Consider the following 19,370-nt stretch of genomic DNA (forward strand, 5'->3'; position numbering starts at 1 on the left):
CCAGGCTGAAGTAGGCCCTGATCAGCCCCTGGGAGAGGTTATTTTGATGTAAAGCCAGCAGGATTTCCTTTTACTCCATTTGCTTGAATTATAAATGGACACGGATGCTGGCATCCTGGAACGTGCCTGTGTGGAAGTGCCCGGTGTGGGGGTGGCAAGTCGCGGTGTGGTTTCTGGAGATGCCATTTCATGCAGGGTTTTGGTGTCGCTGGCCTGGCCAAGGGGGCGGCCGTCTTCCCAGGGGCACCCTGGGGGGCTGAGCCTGTTGTGGCTTGGGCTGTGCCTCATGTGCACGTGGCTTTGTCCACGGTGGCCCACTTGGACGGACTGTGGGCCCAGGTTCGGGGAGGCTGGCCTCTGGGAGGCCTCCTGGGGCTGGAGAGCCTCTGGTTTCCCAAGCCAGCATCCCTGCGGGGTGGGGGCCTTGTCAGCCCCAATCTCCAGCCGGGTTAGACCCAGGCCCGTGGCGAGAGGACCCAGTTTGGACCCGGCTTGGACCCGGCTCTTGCTGCTTTGGGCTCTTTGCTGTGGTGGTGAAGGTGGTCAGAGTACCTCCCTGTGAAATACAGGTGACCCTGGCTTCTGCTGAACTGGGCACAGCCACCATCAGCCTCCTAAGAGCTCACTGAGCTCTCCCTCCCCAGGTCCAGGTGGGGGGCGGGTGAGGTCCCTGTCTGTGGCTGGGGTGGACACAGCTGGGCGACTGCGCGAGGGACCCACCTGGGATTCGTGGCACCGATGTGGGTGGCCCCCGACGCCGGGGGGTGTGGGGTGTTGGGGTGGGGCGCCAGAGCGTCTCTGGGTGGGTTATGGCCCCCTCCCCCTGCCATCCTGGGATCGATGGTCTGCAATGACGCGCACTTACGACTTGGGGAGGGGGGGGCCAGGGGACTTGACGTTGGCGTTCCTGCGGCTTGTGCAGAGTGCTGTGGGGGTGTCTGCTCTGAACTGTGCCCTTGTGTCCCCCAGCGGACAGCACCTTCGACAGCGGCCAGGGCTCCACGGTGTACTCGGACTCGCAGAGCAGCCAACAGAGCGTGGTGCTGGGCTCGCTGGCGGACGCGGCACCGCCCCCCGGCCAGTGCGTGTGCAGCCCCCCCGTCAGCGTCAGCGACGGCCCCGTCTTGCCCTACAGCCTGCCCTCGCTGGGGACCTACCAGCAGCCTGCCGCGGTGAGTCGGCCCGACCCCGGGGCCCCACGTCCCACGGGCCCCACGTCCCATGGGCTGTTTGGGCTGCAGCGGCCTGCGGTCAGGCCCCCGAGAGGGCCGTCCTTTGGGTCACTGCAGGCTGCAGCGGGTAGGAGAACAGGAGCGCAGAGCCCAAGGGAAGCAGGGTTTCGTCCTGCGGCCGGGCCAGGGCCGCAGAGGAGCGTCCAGGCCGTGTCCACCCCCGGGAGGTGTTCAGTGTCTCCTGGCCGTTCTCCAGCCGATAGCACGTGGCCACTGAACGTTGGAAGCAGGAGAGCATCGCGACTGTGGGAAACGGTTCAGTGACGTTTGAAAAACCCGTGGGGTGGTTCGTGAGGGGCAGCCCCGGGGCGGGGGACCCGGGTGGGTCTAGGCCGGGGGTCGCTGCAGGGATCGCATCTCAGAGCCTCTGCTCATCCCGGAGGAAATGTACGTTCCCCGCTCCCCGGTCCCAGGACGCCTGCCACAGAGCGCCGGCCCCGAGTGAGCGGCCGAGGGTCCGGAGGGACAGTGAGGCCCCCAGGCCCCTTCCCGTCCTGGCGCTGCCCAAGCCCCGTCCCTGTCCCCTGGGGCTGGCCAGTCCCCGAGGAAGAACAGCCAGCATCCTTTCCTCTGCAGGCGGGCCCAGACTCATTTCTAGCCGCTGTTCATGGCTTTGCTGGTTTCGTGAGATGAAATGAGACGAGTTTTAAACAGTGGGAGGAACTTGTTTAGGAAAAGGCAGATTTTCACCCCGGATTGAGGCTGGTTGGCCTTGAGTGGCCAGTCCCAGGGCAGAGCAGGAATGTTCCACTGTCCTTCATTGCCCCTAGGTGCAGGGTCAGGGCTTCCGTGGCCACTGTGTACCCTCTGCTCAGGCCCTCATGGCGCCGGGCCGGGGACATCCCACATGGGCGAGGCCAGAGCACTCTGTCCCATGTCCCTGCCTGTTTACGGGCAGTCCCCTGGGACAGAGCGGGGTGGGGGGGTGGGCGGGTCGCCCTGGTGATACCCGCCGCCCCCCCCCCCTTGCCGCCGGGGGCACGGGTGGAGGCATCGGCACACCAGCCACTCCGAGGCCTCCGGGCTCCCGAGCGACTGCCTCCCTCTGGGCCTGGGGCTGCGGCTCCTGTGCTGTGGCCTCAGAGAAATGTCCCTCCCTGTGCTGTCCTCGCAGAGCACTTACTGTAAAGGGTGAAGGAGGGGAAGGTCCCAGCTCCCAGAAAACCAGGGGACTCCCCGGGTCAGCATGGAGGCCTGGGCCTGCCGCCCCAGATGCCCTTCCCGTGTTCAAACCTGCTTCCTCCGCGGCCTCGGTATTTCCGGGTCTACCCCAGAAAGAGGTCTTGTCTGTAAAGATTTCAGTCCGTAGCAGCAGCATCGGGATTCTGGAGAACAGAGCCCGGCCCCCATTCATTAAGCCCAAAGTGAACACATCAGTCAGTTCCTTGACAGCACCCAACGTCCAGTGCTCAGATCGCGGCCTTTTTCTTGTGCCGTGGCCGTGCTGCCACGGGCGGCAAGGACTCGTGTCTGCCGCCCAGCCCTCCTGGTGGCCGCACTGCCGGGCATCCCGCCTCTGTTCCCCTTTGTTCACTTCCTTCTGTGTGCTGCTCGTGACGCATCTGCGTGCGCGTGTTTTCTCCGGACCGCAGACGGAGAGCAAGTTCACCTGTATCTGTCTCCCGCCGATTGTTGTAACCAGTGTCCCTCCCTGGTTCTGCAGAGCCCCTTGGGCCATTTTTTTAAATGATTGCACAATATCCCACAGAGCTGAAGTTCTAGAACATTCCTTGGCTGGGAGTAGTGGCCAATCTCAGGGGCCTCCACATCTCACTTTGTGCCAGGCTTTGTGCCTAGGGAAGGGTCCCTGTTAGGGTGACCGGCTTGGGGAATGAGGGACGGGCCCCTGCAGCTGTGGAGCGCACGCTGGGGGCCCTCGGGCAGCTGGTGAGCATGGTCGTCCGTCCTCTCTGCAGCCTGGCCTGCCGGTGGCCTCCATCCCACCCCCAGCCCACCCTCCGCTCCCACAGCAGCATTTCCCGGAGCCGGCCATGAGCTTTGCCCCCGTGCCGACGGGCCCAGGCCAGCCTGTGCCCCTTGGCCTCCAGGTGAGTGTGGGTGGCCCCTGCCCGGCCCCACCATAGGTGCCTCAGTCTTTCCCGCTCCGAGTGGGTGGCAGGGTCTGCTGGCCCAGGGTCTGTGGGCCTCCGGGTGGGCCCAGGCCCCCTTTGCCTCTTCTCGGCGGTTCCCCGGGGCCTGGGGTGCAGATGGGAGTGGGGTTCCTGGGTCCATAGCACTTGGAAGGGCATGGGCTGCGCAGAGGGATTCCCCCGGGTCTGCGTGTCTCGGGCTCCAGGCTGGGTGTGTGCGTGTGCGTGTGTGTGTGGGAGTCGATTTTCTCCATCATATCGAAGCACGTGGTGGGAGGGGGTGTCTCAGCAGGACGCTGGCCTGAGAGAAGCCCCCCCTCTCCCCAGCCTACCCCGCTGGCCCAGCCGGCGCCCCTGCCGCCTGTCCTGGCCGCACCATCCGTGGGCCCTCTCCCGCCGGTGCCCCCCCACCTGCCTCCCTACCTAGCTCCGACGTCCCAGGTGGTGGCCCCCGCTCAGCTGAAGCCCCTCCAGATGCCAGCAGCGTCTCTGCAGCCGCTGTCTCAAGTGCCTGCTCAGGTACCTCCCGCCCCGCCCCTGCTCCCCGCGTCTCCCGTCTGACTGGTCCCTCTCTGGCCTCTGGGCTGCAGATGCTCTTGGGTCTGTGGGTCGGGACCGCTCCCTGGGGATGGGGTGGCCGTGTCCACCTGCCCTTGGCATCTCCCGGGGATGTTCAGGTCAGGGAGAGGTTTGGTCCGGGGTCAGGGCCAGGGAGGAGCACGGCGCTACGGCCACTGTCTGTCCCGGCGTCCGCCAGGCTGTGCTGTCATCCTGGGATGTCTGCGGCTTCAGGTGATGGGTGACAGTGGGTGGCGTGTGGTCCCCGGGAGCCGTCTCCCAGGCCGACACCATCCACGGCTTTCATCTCATGGGTCCTTCCGATTGTGGACCCTGGTAGGACACAGCCGTAATGTGCCACCTCGTGTAGGAGATGTGAGTGTCCCTGAAGCTGTGGACACCACCCAGAAGCTTCCTGTCACCGGCCCTCGCCCCCATCACAGCCACGTCGGGTTGTGTTCACTGTCTCGCTGAGTCCCCGCTTGCTCTCCGGTACACAAGACATTGGCTCGTGGACTGTGGCTGATTTGTAATTGTGCAAAGGCGCGCGTCTCGTGATGACGCTCGTGCGCCGGCCACCAGAAGGGGTTAAAGAGGATCGCTGGAGACTCTGGAACGTTGGACATGTTCCCTCCAGGAATCAGATGCTGGGGGTCTCCAGGATGGAAGACCAGGCACGGAAGGTTCCAGAGCTCCACTGTGGGAGAGGCCTGCTCCCCAGGCCCCGCGACACGGGGGCATGGCTCCGTGCATGGGGGCTCGAGGACAAGCTTTCCCTGACTCAGCCCGCCACGGGATTTGGTCTCTGCATGTGTGTTTGGATCTTTGGGGCCAGTCTGGAGGCTCGGATGGTCCCGGCTCCCCAAATGAAGACGTGCCAGAGCCACGGAATAGCTGTTCCCTGCTGTGACCCTTTGGACTTCAGCCGCTGGCTGTCATGGTAGTCACCCATCAGCACAGGGCGGACCGCAGCGTCGTGGCCCTTCCGTGGCACTGGGGGGGCTCTCCGAGGTCCCGTTTGAACCGGGTTTGTGGTCCGGGTCCTTCCGGCAGTGTGGGGTGCCACGGGTGGGACGGAGCCCTGGGATGCTGAGGTGTTCCTGTGTCTTCCAGGTGCCTCCGCTTCCTGTGGGGCCCCCCGTTGCGCCCCCCGTTGCGCCCCTGGCCTCCATCGACAGCCTCCCCGCAGCTCTCCCCGACCTGCCGGCCGCCAGCGGGCCCGCCGTGCCCGCCCCCTCGCAGTATTTCTCTCCCGCCGTCATCTTGCCCAGCCTCCCGCTCGGCGCAGCCACTGCCCCCCTGCCCGCCTCGCCAGCCCTGCCTCTGCAGGCCGTCAAGCTGCCCCTCCCCGCCGGGGCGCCCGTGGCGGTGCCGTGCCGGACCATTGTGCCAAACGTGGCTGCCCCCGCCACCGCCATCCCTCTGCTGGCCGTGGCCCCGCAGGGTGTGGCCGCCCTGTCCATTCACCCTGCCGCTGTGGCCCAGCTCCCAGCCCAGCCCGTGTACCCGGCGGCCTTCCCGCAGATGGTGCCCAGCGACATCCCACCATCTCCCCTCCACATGGCGCAGACGGTGCGGGCTGCCCCTCCGCAGCCGGCGCCCCCCACCCTGCCACAGCCCCACCAGCCTGGCCTCGTCCGCCCTCCTGAGCAGGCTGCTCCGGCCAGTGCGGCGGGAAGCCAGGTAATCCAGCTGCCGCGTCGGGCCTGCCCTCTGGGTGCTGGGAGAGGTCTCTGGCATCTAACTCTAAGGCGTGAGATCCGGGGGGCAGGGGGTGGGGAGAGTAGACAGCCGTGGTCCTCGGCTGTGGCTTCTCTGGGGCATGTAGGGGGTTGGCCTTCCAGAGCTGTGGGAAGGGGCGTGACTGAGGGTTCCGCCTTCAGGCCCTTCTGAGGGTCAGTTGCAGCCGCTCGTGGTGGTGGGGGCTGCCTGGCCATGGTGGGGGGCGTGCCCGGCTGTGCTGGGCGTTGCGGCACCGGCCCTCCCTGTGGCAGGGTCTGGCGGCCTTGGCATGGTGTTGTCTGCTCCGGCATGGGCTCAGCAGCCAGGCAGTGAGGCCGACCGGGCTCTATAGGGCACAGAGCAGACAAGGACGACATCTAGGGTTGGGTGGGACTTCGGGCTGCTTGTCATGCTGACAGTGACGGGACGAGGGTCACAGGCCCTGCTGGATGGGCAGGCCTCCCCAGGGCTCCACACACCTGTAAGCCCATGCACAGTTTCGAGCTCCAGGGCTGCTTCCCAATCTCGTGCAAGGAGAGGAGCTGGAGTGGGGGCTGTTCACCTGGCCCCATCCCCCACCTTGCAGCCTGTTACCTGGGGCCTCTCACCTAGGGTCCCCCACCTTGCACCCTGTTTCCTGGGGGCCTGTCACCTGGGTCCCCTGTACCTTGTAGCCTATTTCCTGGGGCCTGTCCCCTGGGACTCCCCCAAGTTGCACCCTGTTTCCTGGGGGCCTCTCACCTGGGGCCCCTCGAACCTTGCAGCCTGGTTCCGGAGGCCTCTTACTTGGGGGTCCCCCCACCTTGCAGCCAGTTTCCTGGAGCCCCCCACCTGGCTCTAAGCCTCAGCCACTGTGTGCCAGCAGTGAGCCCTTGGCCTTCCGAGCTTGAACTGCCCTCCTGTGTGGTGGGACCAGTAGCTGCCTTGAGGCTTCGTGGTGGAGAGCCGTCCCCAGAGCATGTGGAGGTTCCAGGTGTCATTCTGCACTGATCCCTCTGGATCTGGTCTGGAACAAGACTCCACGTGCTTGAGAGCACACGGGCTCTCCGGACTGTTGATGCTCAGCGTGTGATTCCAGAAGGGATTGGTACTTGGTGAAGGGAGGGGTCGTCTGGGTTGACGACCAGGTACAAGGAGGCGCCGCGGTCTGGCACGGGGCTGCACGAGCACACACCAGGTCTGCCACTTGGGCTGGCCTGGGTTAGGTGCACAGGGTCGCTTGCCCAGGCGGCGGCTGGAGGAGGCGTGGTGTACTCAGAGGTTTTTGGTCAGGCCTGGCGGCCTCCCCACCATCTGTGGCTTATTGGCACACCGGGCCGGCCGCCTCACGGGCTTCCCTGTGCTGAGAGCAGACGCCCCTGAACACAGCAGCTGGGGGTCCTTCCAGGGCAGACAGGCCGCGGGGCTGCGGCGCCCCGGTGCTGAGCCGTCCCCCGCCGCAGGCCCGACAGTCCCAACCTTGTCCCGGAGCTGGGGTGGGGTGGAGGCTCCCACTCACCCATGGGGGACCTGCCTGCCGCCTGCCTCAGCCATCCCACCAGGAGCTCTCACAGAAGGGACTGTGAGGAGCCAGCCCGCGGGAGGCCGAGGTCCCCGGTCCCTCTCCTGTGTGGCTGACAGGGCTGGGAAAGGACGCAGCGTGGGGGTCAGGCCCCTCGGGTGGCAGCGGTGAGCCGTATTCGGTGCTAGGTCCGTGCCAGCCCAAGAGCCCCAGCTGGCCTCAGCTACGGCTTCGTTAACGAGGCGTGGTTTGGGGTTTGCTATATGCAAGTAGGGACCTGAGAGTTTCTGCTGCGTCCGTGTACCCGCACGCTCTGGCTGTGGGTGGACTGGAGCGGGACAGCCGGCGTGCTCGCCCGCCTTGGTCCGGGACCCTTGGCAGAGGCGTGGCTGGCCCTCCGACTTGCATCCCTGTCCTCTGTGCCTCCAGATCCTACTTGGCCACCCGCCTCCATATGCTGCTGATGTCACCGCCCAGGTCCCCATGGCGCCCGTGCCGGCCACCGTCCTGTCCCCACCGCTGCCGGAAGTGTTGCCGCCCGCTGTCCCTGAGTTGCCTCAGCTCCCCAGCTCCCTGGCCCCTGCAGTGGTGGTGGCGTCTCAGAGCCTGCCCGTCCAGACCGGCCCGCTCCTGCCACCTGGTACCCAGCCACTGCCGCCCACCGGGCCCGGGATCGCCAGCCCCTGCCCAGCCGTGCAGCTAACGGTGGAGCCGGCACCGGAGGTGTGTGCCCCTGCCCTCCAGGCTCGGCCCGACCCCTGGCCCTAGTGGCCCCCTTGTGGTGATGTCACAGCTCTAAAAGCCTCAGTGCGCTCAGGAAAGCAGAAGTGTGTGCCCTGGGATGGCTGTTGTAACTGACCTCTTCTGTCCCGCACATTACCCTTTCCGTGAAGGCATGTGGCTGGAGACCACGGTGTTTACACGTGGCTTTGCAGGGCCTTCCCTTGCGGGCAGTGGAAGGCCTGTGGCAAGCCTCCCTGGCCCTGTGTGCTCCCCGCAGGGAAGATTGAAGTGGGGTAGTGTATTGGCCAAGAAGAGGGGAGGGGCTTGACTTTCAGGACCTGCACGAGATAAAAACCCTTATGCCTGCCTCATGTGGTTGGCTTTCTGGGCTGGGGACAGCAGCTGTCTGAGGGGGGACAGCAGGCTGGGTGCCGCCGTGCCATGGTGACCCGTCGTCCCACCCGCGGTTCTGTTGCAGGAGAAGGCCTCCCAGGACAAGCAGCCCGGCCCCCCGCAGAGCTGCGAGAGGTAACAGCTGTTGGCCCCTGGGGACGGTGCGGGTGGCCACAGGCTCACAGTCCGCTCAGCCCGCCCACTGCGACCTCACACAGACCCCGCCCGTCTTCCCCTCAGGAGTCAGGCCCTCTAGACACATTTCCAAGCCTGACTCGGTCCTCTGGGGTCTGGCTGTCATGTGCTCCCTCTGTGTCCTGAGTCCTGGTGCCTGTCTGTGGTGCCCGGGATATTCTAGAAGGGAGAGGCAGTGGACAAAGATTCAGCAGGCCTGGGGGCTGGGGGAGGCCGGGAGAGCAGGGCAGAGTAGGGCCCAACCCTCCAGACCCCCAGCACCGTGGCTGCTGGCCACCCGTCCTCTCCTGGCCACACAACGTGCCGGCCGGGGAGGGTGGGATGCAGGGAGTGGCTGTGTCTCCCGGCGCACTAGCACCAGATCCGGTGCAGATCCTTCTCCCCCTGTGGGAGTCTCGGGGGTCGTCGAGTTTTCATTGCGGTTACACAGGTGGGGAAACTGAGGCACAGGGGAGCTTTTTCCTGATTTTGTCATTTGCTGCGAGCCTGTGGGGCCTGTGTCACAGGTCAGGATTCAGGCCAAAGGCTCCAGGTCGGACAGTGCTTGCGTTCCCATGACCCAGTGCCACCCAAGACGGAACAGCAGAAGGGGGTGGGGCCCTGAACGTGGGGTCAGGGCTGGCTCCGGGCCCTGCAGGTCTTCTGGCTATTTCCTGAAAAACCAGGCTTCCCACGCGAGGCTGGTCTGCAGGTTGCTGTCACGTTCTCGGTTTTCACACAGCTACGGAGGTTCTGACGTCGCCTCTGGCAGAGAGATGAGTGACAGCTGTGAGGGTGCGTTCGGCGCGGGGAGGCTGGAGGGCAAGGCCGTCCGGAAACATCACCGCCGGTCGACGCGTGCGCGCTCCCGCCAGGAGAGAGCCAGCCGCCCCCGGCTGACCATCCTGAACGTGAGTGGCCCGGCAGGGAGGGCCCGCAGGCGCAGGGCTCCCCGGACGCGGCCCGCTCCCGGTCTCACCACCCGAGTGTCCCGTAGGTGTGCAACACGGGCGACAAGATGGTGGAGTGCCAGCTGGAGACCCACAACCACAAGATGGTGACATTCAAGTTTGACCTGGACGGGGACGCGCCCGATGAGATCGCCACCTACATGGTGAGGCCGGGTGTCTTCCTGGCTCGGCGAGGCCGTCTTCTCCTGTCCGTGGGGCACGCGGCTGCCAGCCTTCCCCGGCCCCCGGCCCCTGGCTCTCTGCAGAGCCGGCCCCCCGGCTGGGGCTTCCTTCTCGGGCTGCGTGCGGAGCACACGTGAGGCAGATCCAGCGGGGACGACCCGGCGCGTGCCCCTGCCCGTGGCGCGTCCCCCAGCAGGCTGCCTGTGCTGCCGCAGGTGGAGCACGACTTCATCCTGCAGGCCGAGCGGGAGACGTTCATCGAACAGATGAAGGACGTCATGGACAAGGCAGAGGACATGCTCAGTGAGGACACAGACATTGACCGTGGCTCCGACCCGGGGATGAGCCCACTGCACCTCAGCACCTGCGGCCTGGGCACCGGGGAGGTGAGTCCCGGGTGTGGGGTCCCAAAAGGGCCAGGGCTTGCCGGAGGCGTCTGCGGTCACGCAGAGTCAGGTGAGGCGGCGGATGGGGTGGGGGGGTGAGCGCCTTCAGGTCAGTTGGAAACGTCTGAGCTTCAGAGGCCCCTCGGGTGTTTTGAGGCCACAGTGTGTGTGGCGGGAAGTCCTTGTTTCACGTGGTGTGCTGACTTCTGACGCTTTACCCCCACCAGGAGAGTCGCCAGTCCCAGGCAAACGCCCCTGTGTATCAGCAGAACGGTACGTCTGCCCTCGGGCCCCGCCTGCCCGCCAGACCCACCTTGGAGGCATTTCCATCCCCATCCTTCCCCGTCTCTTAGCAGGCGTTCCGTCAGACCCCGCTGCGCGTGTCGTAAAGGGGCCTGGTCATCGCACAGTGGGGGGGGAGGGTTGCTGCACTGTGGGGTGAGCATCTCCCCAGGTGTGGGGAGGGCTGCTGTGAGGGGCTCGGTCTGGCGCTGGTGGGGCTGAGCGTGCCGGGGACTCCCCCCTGCCTCCTGTTGTCCCGGCTGGCGTGACCCCTTCGCCGACGGCACTGCAGGCATCCCAGGAGCTCAGCCCATGTTTGGGGGTGTTGTGTGAGCCCCAGGCTGCCAGTACCCCAGAGGGCTGCACATGCCCCCCCCCCCGACTTGAGTTCCCCAGGCAGGTCTGGTGCCGAGGGTGAGGGGTCCCATTGGCCGCGGGAGAAATTCACTGGTCTCTCCTGCTGTTTTGGTCCCGCTCCGTAGTCCTGCACACAGGGAAGAGGTGGTTTATCATCTGCCCGGTGGCTGAGCACCCAGCGGCGGAGGCCCCGGAATCCTCACCCCCCCTTCCTCCGAGCTCCGTGCAGCCAGAAGCCAGCCAAGGTAGGAGCAGCTGGAAGTTCTCAGCCTTTCTCCCCGGTAACTTGGGGTGCTGGCGCCCCCAGCGCGGTCACCCTGCAGCCCAGAGTAGCCTGTGGACCACATCATGTCTGCATCCCTAGCCTGGTTTTCCACCTAACGAGCCCGTCAGGGTGGCGCTCCGGCTTGAGCCAGTCCTTACCTTCCTGGTGCAGGTGACACCCCCGGGCTGCTCAGGCGTGTGCTGGGAGAGCTCTGCCCTCGCTGTCTGTTACCGGTGTGGGCGCGTGGCTCCCACATCTCACTCCTTCCCACTGTGTGACCCACCTGCAGCGGCCTGATCCTTCTGGCTCCCCTTGTTCTGGAGGGTGGGAAAGTCCCTTTCAGTGCCAACACTGATTTTAGAAGGTCCCCGAGGAAATCCGCCCGATAATGATGTGCCCTGGTGTGCATAGACGCTAGCAAGCTTGCCCTTGGGGCTGTCGCTTAAATCCTGATTCTTTGGTTCCTTGGGAGGCTGAAAATAGTCACTTGAACAGTTTCTGGGTTTAATTCCCTGTAAGCTGGCAGGAAAAAGTTGCCAATTATGTAACTTGACCTAACTTTGTGGCACATTTGTGAAAAATATTTGTGAATCATTTTTCATTTTGTATTGTGTGTTTCCCACGACTGCCGTCATGCTTTTAGAGGTTTTTTCTATGGGGAAAGGGTCACCCTGGTAACAAAATCCCAGCGGAGCCAAGAACAGACCTGGTGACCTCAGATAAAGGGTCAGGCCCAGCCTGGGTGAAGGATCAGGGGGCAGCAGCGTCGTCTGCAGGGGCTCCGTTTGCAGTAAGAACGCACTCAACTGCTGCTTCTTGACTTTAATGCACACACACACGGTTAACTGAGGGGAGAAAGACCCTTCTAGACATAAAGCTGATTTTCGGTGTGCGGCAGGGATTCACGGGACGTGCCCAAGGTAAGCCCTAGTTCCTCCTTCTGTGCGTTGATCTCAAGAAACTTTTTGGAATCCATTTATTTAAAAAAAAACAAAAAGTGGGGGTGGGGAGTTAGCTACTTCCAAGGATGGCGAATCTGTTCATTTGGGTGAACCGTTCGCTGAGGGTGACCAGAGAAGCGGGATGAATTATAAAGATCGTCGGCTTGAAGGTGGTTGAGCGTCTCAAGACCGTGCAGATCAGGCCGGGGCCCAGGGTGGGCTGGAGACCAGGATGCGAGGGAGCCCAGTGCTAGTTCTGTTCCCCTGGGGGCAGCTCCCGTTCCTGTAGGGTGGCCGAGAGGCTGAGCACTGAAGCTTCGACAGCTCACCAGCCCAGAGAAAAGGGGCGGACTCCTGCTGGCAGAGTGATAAGCCAGGCAGAGAGATGCCCGCATTGGGGTGATCTCAGGGCGGCTGCTGTGTGCTCAGGCAGGAGCACTCCGGTCCTTCCTGCAGGAAGACAGCACTGCTCTGGACCTCACAGTTGTACAGCTTTATGAACACACTATTTGACTCTAATAAAAACTAACTAGGCTGAGAATCCTGGTCCTGGGCAAGACAGAGTATGCACAGCACACCAGCCCTTCACTTACTGAGCCTAGCTATACGCCGGGCCCCGGTCAGGACTCAGCTCTCTGAGACTTGGGAAGTAAGTAGCGACAGGAGGATGGGGAAGTGTGCCAGAATGCCAGGGATTCCTGGGCTAGTGGTGAGCTTAGCATTTCCCTTTGGTGCCTCCTGGCCCGAGGTCAGGGCAGCATGAAGCCTGGGAGTGAGTGCTGGGTGCAGACAGGGACGCTCCAGGAGATGCCTGCTAGTTTCGACTTGCAGAGCAGGAAGAAGAAGGAGCTCGTAAAGCTTGGAGCATGGCATGGTCCCTCGCTGTTTTCTTTGCCCCTTCGCTTGTGCCCGAGCCCACAGACAGTTCTGAGCGGTGGCAGCAGGAACAGGCACCAACACCGTGATAGGGGAGAGCCCTTCTCTCTGCTGGGTGGAGCCAGGGCTCAAAGGGTACAGAACCAAAATCCATTGCTTTTTTTCTCCTTTCTTGGCTCTGCTCACAGTTGTGGAAGTGGATGGTTCTCTCTAGGGTGTTAGAAAGGGGAGTCCCACGGGTCAGGGAGATCATGAAAAAGGAGGAGCTTGGGAAAGTAACCCCATAAAGTTGTTGATGAACTCCCGGGTTCACCCCTGATCTGTGTATGTATGGATCTGATACTAATTAGCATATAATAAGCTGAGAACTGAGTTGATGGCTACACTGGCCCCTGAGAGCTACACACGTTTCAGGTTGGATTAGAACAGCACAGGCAGTGAAAACTGAACTGACGCTATAGCCACAGAAGATGAGTTGTAACTCGCAGCTTAAACCTAAGTAGGTCAGCTGCTTGCTAAAGGAACAATATCAGCCGATCACCACAGGATGTAAAGAGACTGAGTGTCTCATAATATTCAAAATCCCATCCAATCTGATCCAACTAGTGCAATCCAAATACTTCTCAGATGAGAAACCATAAAAATGCCAACTTGCATTGGAAAAAGACAGCCAATACTTGGCAGTGGCAAGATAAAATAGATGTTGGGATGATCCCACAAAGAATTTAAAGAAACTATTGTAAATATGCCTCAGCAAGCAGTCACAAACATTGTTGGAACAAATGTAAAGTGGAAAGTACCCGTGAAGATGTGGGATACACAGAGGAGAGACATGGAAACTTGAAAACTGAAAACTAAGATACCTGAAATATCAGAACTTAGAAAAAAATGAAAGAGCTTCATGAGCTGTGGAACAGCCATGGAGATCTAACATTTGTGTCAACAGACCCAGAAGCAGAAGAGAAAGAGTGCAAGGCTGAAAAAATATGAAGAAATAATATGGAAAACTTCCCAAGTTTGGTGAAAGACAAACCTGTAGATTGAAGGAGTGGAATGAATCCCCAAAAGGTACAAAGCCAAAAAAATCCATACCTGGACACATCATAAACTGCTGAGAAATAAAGATAAAAAGTGGTGAAAGCAGCCAGAGGAAAATGATGCAGGGCCTGGAGGGAGACAGTGGTTAAATGACTGCAGGTTTCTCACCAGAAACCATGTAGTCCAGAAGCAAGTGGCACAGCATTTCTGAAGCATTGAAGGAAAAAACCTATCAACTCAGAAATCTGTTCTCAGAGAAAATATGCCTCAGGAATGAATCTGAAGAAAAATTCTTAGGTAACAAAAACAGAATTTGTTCTATAATTTGGAGAATTTGTGCTCTAAAAGAATTGGGAAAGATCTTCAGACAGAAGGGAAATGATAGCAGAAGAGACACTTGGAACACAAGGACTGCAGGAAGAACAGAAATGGTAAATATCTAGGTGAAAGTGATAGATTTCTCTTCTTGAGTTCTTTAAAACAGGTTTGATGCTGGTAACAAAAAATTATAACATTGTCTGACGGAGCTCTTAATGTATGTAAACAGAATAAAGAAACTATGCTAGGAGGGGGTGAAGTGCCTTCGAAGTTGTATTTCTGCATTCCGACTGAAATGGTAAAATACTGATTCTAAGTAGGCTGTGGAAAGACTTGCTGATTTGGATACATTTTATTCCCTTTTCTTGTCTGATTGCTGTGGTTAGTATTTCCATTACCGTGCTGAATAAAAGTGGTGACATTAGACATCCTTGTTTTATTCCTGACCTTAGGGGAAAGGCTTTCAGTTTTTCTCTGTTGAGGATGGTGTTGGCTGTAGATTTTTCTTTTCCTTTTTAAAAAAGATTTCTTTATTCTAGAGAGGGGTGGGGGCAGGGAGAGAGAGAGAGAATCTCAAGCAGATTCCCTGCTGACTGTGGAGTCCGACGTAGGGCTCAATCTCATGACCCTGAGACCATAACCTGAGCTAAAACCAGGAGTTGGACACTTAACCAACTGAAACACCCAGGTGCCCAGGCTGTGGATTTTTCATATATGGCCTTTATCATGTTGAGGTGTGTTCCTTCCAAACTTTATTTTGTTGAAGGTTTTTACGATGACTGGATGTAGTGCTTAGTCTCGTGCTTTTTCTGCATCTACTGAAATGATCATATGGTTCCTACTCTTTCTCTTACGGATGTGTGATGTATCATGTTGATTGATTTCCCAATATCGAACCAACTTGCAGCCCAGGAATAAATCCCACTTGATCATGGTGAATGATTTTTTTTAAAAAAAATGTACTGTTGGATTCAGTTTGCTAGTATTTTGTTGAGGATTTTTGGATCTGTGTTCATCAGGGATACTGGCCAATAGTTTTTTTTTCTTTTTTAGTGTTGTCTTTTTCTGGCTTTGGTATCAGGATGATGCCGGCCTCATGGAATGAATATAGAAGTTTCCCTTCCTCTTCTAGTTTTTAGAATAGTTTGAGAAGAATAGGTATCAACTCTTCTTTAAATATTTGGTAAAATTCACCTATGCAACTACCTGGTCCTGGGCTTTTGTTGTTGGGACTTCTGTTTGTTGGGAGTTTTTTGATTACTGATTGAAATTCTATGCTGGTAATCTGTCTTACAATTTTCTGTTTCTTCCTGAGTCAGTTGTGGAAGGTTATTTTTCTAGGAATGTATCCATTTCTTCTAGGTTGTCTAATTTGCTGACATACAGTTTTTCATAATATTCTTTTATACTTGTTTTTTTCTGTGGTGTTGTTATTCTTCTCTCATTTGGGGTTTATTTGAATCCTTTTTTTCTTGATTAGTTTGGCTACAGTTTATCAATTTTGATTTTTTTCAAAGGACAGATGCTGGTTTCATTGACCTGTTCTATTTTTTAGTTTCTGTATCATTTATTTCTGCTCTAATTGTTATTATTTCCTCCCCTTTGCTGGTTTTAGGTTTTTCTTCTAGCTCCTTTAGGTATATGGTTAGGTGGTTTATTTAAGAATTTCCTTCGTGAGGTCAGCTTGTATTGCTATATACTTCCCTCTTGGAACCACTTTTGCTACATCCCAAAGGTTTTGAACTGTTGTTTCCATTTTCATTTTATCCACTTTAAAATTTCCTCTTTTATTTCTTGGTTGACCCATTCATTGTGTAGTATCATGTAATTTAACCTCCATGTGTTTGTGGTCTTTCTGTTTTGTGGTATTTTTTTTTTCCTTGTGGTTGACTTCTAGTTTCATAGTATTGTGGTTGGAAAAGGTGCATGGTATGACTTTGATCTTTCTGAATTTGTTGAGGCTTGTTTTGTGGCCTAATATGTGGTATATTCTGGAGAATGTTCCATGTGCACTTGAAATGAATGTGTGTTCTGTTTTAGGATGTAATGTTCTATATACATCTGTTATGTTCATCTTGTCCAGTGTGTCACTCAAAGCCAATGTTTACCTTGTTGATTCTTTTGATGATCTGTCCACTGATATAAGTGGGTTGTTAAAGTCCTCTGCTATTATTGTGTTATTGGCAATGAGTTCCTTTATGTTTGTTTTTAACTTTTCTATGTGTTTGGGTGCTATGATGGATGCGTAAATATTTACAATCGCTGTATCTTGTTGGAGTGTCCTCTTTATTATTATATAGCGTCCCTCTTTGTTTCTTGTTGCAGTCTTTGTTTTAAAGTCTGTCTTGTTCAAGGTAAGTACTGTTGCTCCAGCTTGCTTTTAACATCCATTAACAGGATAAATGTTTCTCCATCCCCTCATTTTCAATCTGCAGGTGTCTTTAGGTCTGAAATGAGTCTTTTGTAGGCAGTATATATCGCTGGGTCTTGTGAGGTTTTTTTGCTTTTTTTGTTTTTTGTTTTTATCCATTCTGTCACCCCTTGTCTTTTGATTGGAGCATTTAGTCCTTTTACATTCAAAGTAACTATTGATATATATTCATTGCCATTTTAGTAGGTGTGCTGCCGAAGCGAGCACTATATTCATTGCCATTTTATTGTTTTGTCATTTCTGAAGATTTTCTCTGATCCTTTGTCTTTCTTTCTTCTGTGGGTTGCTGGTTTCTTTAGTGATATATTTGTATTTCTTTCTATGCTTGGCATATTTATTAGTCGTTTTTTACATAGGGTTACCGTTAGGTTTGCATGTAATGTCTTCTGCCTACAGCAGTCTGTATTGTCAATGATCATTTAAGTTTGGACCTGTTCTTTACTCTCCTCTCCACATTTTAGATATATGGTTTCATACTTTACATCCTTCCATTTTGTGAGTTCCTTGACTGCATTTTTACAAAAATACTCATATTTACTGCTTTTGTGTTTCCTACCTTAATACTGTCACTCTTGGTCTTCTTGCTACTTAAAGATTTCCCTTTAATATTTCTTGCAGGGCTGGCTTAGTGGTCATGAATTCCTTTAGCTTTTGTTTGGGAAGCTTTTATCTCTTCTTTTGTTATGAATGATAACCTTGCCAGATAGAGTATTCTTTTTTTTTTTTTTTTAAGATTTTATTTATTTGACACAGAGAGAGACAGCGAGAAAGGGAATACAAGCAGGGGGAGTGGGAGAGGGAGAAACAGGCTTCCCGTTGAGCAGGAAGCCCAACAACGCAGGGCTTGATCTCAGAACACCGAGATCATGACCTGAGCCAAAGGCAGATGCTTAACAGCTGAGCCACTGAGGTTGGTTGCAGATTTTCCCCATCTAGTACTTTGAATATATCATGTCACTCCATTCTGGCCTGCAAAGTTTCTGCTGAAAAATCCCCTAAAACCTTATGCAGGTTCCCTTGTCTGTAACTGTCTTCTTTGTCTCACTGCTTTTAATATTTTTTCTTTTTAATTTTTTTAATTTTTTTAAAATTTTTTCTTTTTAATTTTTTAATATTTTTTCTTTATCACTATGTTTTGCCATTTTAATTACAATATGTCTTGGTGTGGATCTCCTTTTGTTGATTTTGATGGGAGTTCTCCATGCCTCCTGGATGTGGATGTCTGTTTCCTTCCCCAGATTAGGGAAGTTTTCAGCTATTATTTCTTTAAATAAGTTTGTGCCCCCTTTTCTCTCTTTTCCTCTTGTGAGAGTCATATAATACAAATGTTCTTACGTTTGTTGGAGTCACTGAATTCCCTAAGTCCGTTCTCGTTTTGCATAATTCTTTTTTCTCTCCTTTGTTCAGCTTGATTACGTTTCATTATTTTGTCTTCTAGGTCATTAATTCATTCTGCTTCTTCCAGCCTGCTGTTCGTTCCATCAAGTATGTTTCTTAAACGTTTTTGTTTATTGAACCCCTCTGTCTGCTATGTTATTTGTTATCTCTGTTAAGGGGCTCAGTCATGTCCTCTCTTCTTTTCTCAAGTCCACTGAGTCACCTTATGATCACTGCTTTAGATACTCCCTCAAGCATGTTACTCATATCTGTTTCACTTATGTCTCCATCTGTGGTCTTGTCCTGTTCTTTGATTTGGGATAAATTCCTCTGTCTTACTATTTTGTCTACATCTGTGTGCCTGTTTCTGTGTGTTAGGCAAGTCGTCCATGTCTCCTCTTCTTGAGGGTGATGGCTTTATGAAGGAGAGGTCCTGTAGTGTCCTGCAGTGCACTGTCCTCTGTTCCCCAGGGTGTGGCACCTCAGGGAGTCTCTCCTGTGTATGTCGTGCGGGCTGTGCTGCTGTGTTCAGGCCAGTCAACTTCAGAGGTTCTCTTTGTCTGCTGTGGGCAGTGTTTGGTCCCTAGCCTGAATGTGGAGTGTTTTAACTAGATGGGCTCTTGTCTGCTTGTTGAAAGGACACTTGCCACCACTGTTGCTGGAAGAGGCCCTGCAGAACTCCCAAGCTGGGAGATGCAGTGTGGGCAGGGGATTGGGCCAGTCTTCCGGGGGAGGGAGTCCACGGTAGTGGGACTGAGACAGGTGTAACTAGGAAGTGCGTTTTTTCTGGTGCGTGGTCGAGAGTGGGGCTTGGTGTTAGCAAGTTAGGTAGTGACGGTCCACTGGTTCCTGCAGGTGGCTCTATGCTTATGTGAGGGGCAGGAAAGGCAAATGGCGCTGGAGAGTTCCTTTGTTCCTAGAATGGTCTCTCTGTGAATGATGCCTATTTGGGATGTGCTCTGAGATCAGCACACGCCCTCTCCGCTGTGTGCCTGGACACTGTTCAGATCCCTGTTTCCACACCGTCTGAGGGTAGTCTGCCTGCCTTCTCTGTGAGAGCAGCTTAGCACCCTCTAGGCTCTATTCCAGCCAAGCCCACTGGCTTTTTTTTTTTTTTTTATCTGACAGAGAGAAATCACAACTAGGCAGAGAGGCAGGCAGAGAGAGAGGAGGAAGCAGGCTCCCTGCGGAGCAGAGAGCCTGATGTGGGGCTCGATCCCAGGACCCTGGGATCATGACCCAAGCCGAAGGCAGAGGCTTTAACGCACTGAGTCACCCAGGTGGCTTGGGCCCCCCAAGCCCACTGACTTTTAAAACAATGGGCTTTAACCCCTGCTGGTTGCAAGAACTCATGAAATTTCGCTCCTCTCACTTTCCAAGCCGGTGGCTATGGGAATTTGTTTTCCTCCTGTGCTCTCACTCATCCATCTGTGCGACCACAGCTCCTTTACAACCGCTGCAGCCACTGTCCATTGCTCTCCCGAGTCCCGTCTCTGTGCTTCCTACGTCTTCATGTGGCCTCTTCTCTACCTTTCATTGTGATGTTTGTTCTGCCAGTCTTCGGAGAGATTTC

At 56.1% G+C, this 19,370-nt stretch overlaps 1 protein-coding gene across 10 annotated transcripts in view; it reads left to right on the forward strand.

Annotated features, from left to right (window-relative positions):
* The window catches only part of WNK2 (WNK lysine deficient protein kinase 2), a 118,323-nt gene that overhangs the window by 46,672 nt on the left and 52,281 nt on the right, over positions 1-19,370 (forward strand). For all 10 annotated transcript variants that reach the window (XM_046023143.1, XM_046023142.1, XM_046023146.1 and 7 more), the window contains 11 exons: positions 970-1,172; positions 3,149-3,280; positions 3,650-3,841; positions 4,994-5,563; positions 7,533-7,826; positions 8,305-8,354; positions 9,136-9,304; positions 9,391-9,507; positions 9,742-9,912; positions 10,140-10,185; positions 10,677-10,796. In XM_046023143.1, the coding sequence (XP_045879099.1) occupies positions 970-1,172; positions 3,149-3,280; positions 3,650-3,841; positions 4,994-5,563; positions 7,533-7,826; positions 8,305-8,354; positions 9,136-9,304; positions 9,391-9,507; positions 9,742-9,912; positions 10,140-10,185; positions 10,677-10,796 (2,064 nt within the window). The remainder of the gene's footprint in view (positions 1-969; positions 1,173-3,148; positions 3,281-3,649; positions 3,842-4,993; positions 5,564-7,532; positions 7,827-8,304; positions 8,355-9,135; positions 9,305-9,390; positions 9,508-9,741; positions 9,913-10,139; positions 10,186-10,676; positions 10,797-19,370) is intronic.

This window comes from Meles meles, chromosome 11 (assembly GCF_922984935.1).
Source record: "Meles meles chromosome 11, mMelMel3.1 paternal haplotype, whole genome shotgun sequence".
Classification (NCBI taxonomy): Eukaryota; Metazoa; Chordata; class Mammalia; order Carnivora; family Mustelidae; genus Meles; species Meles meles.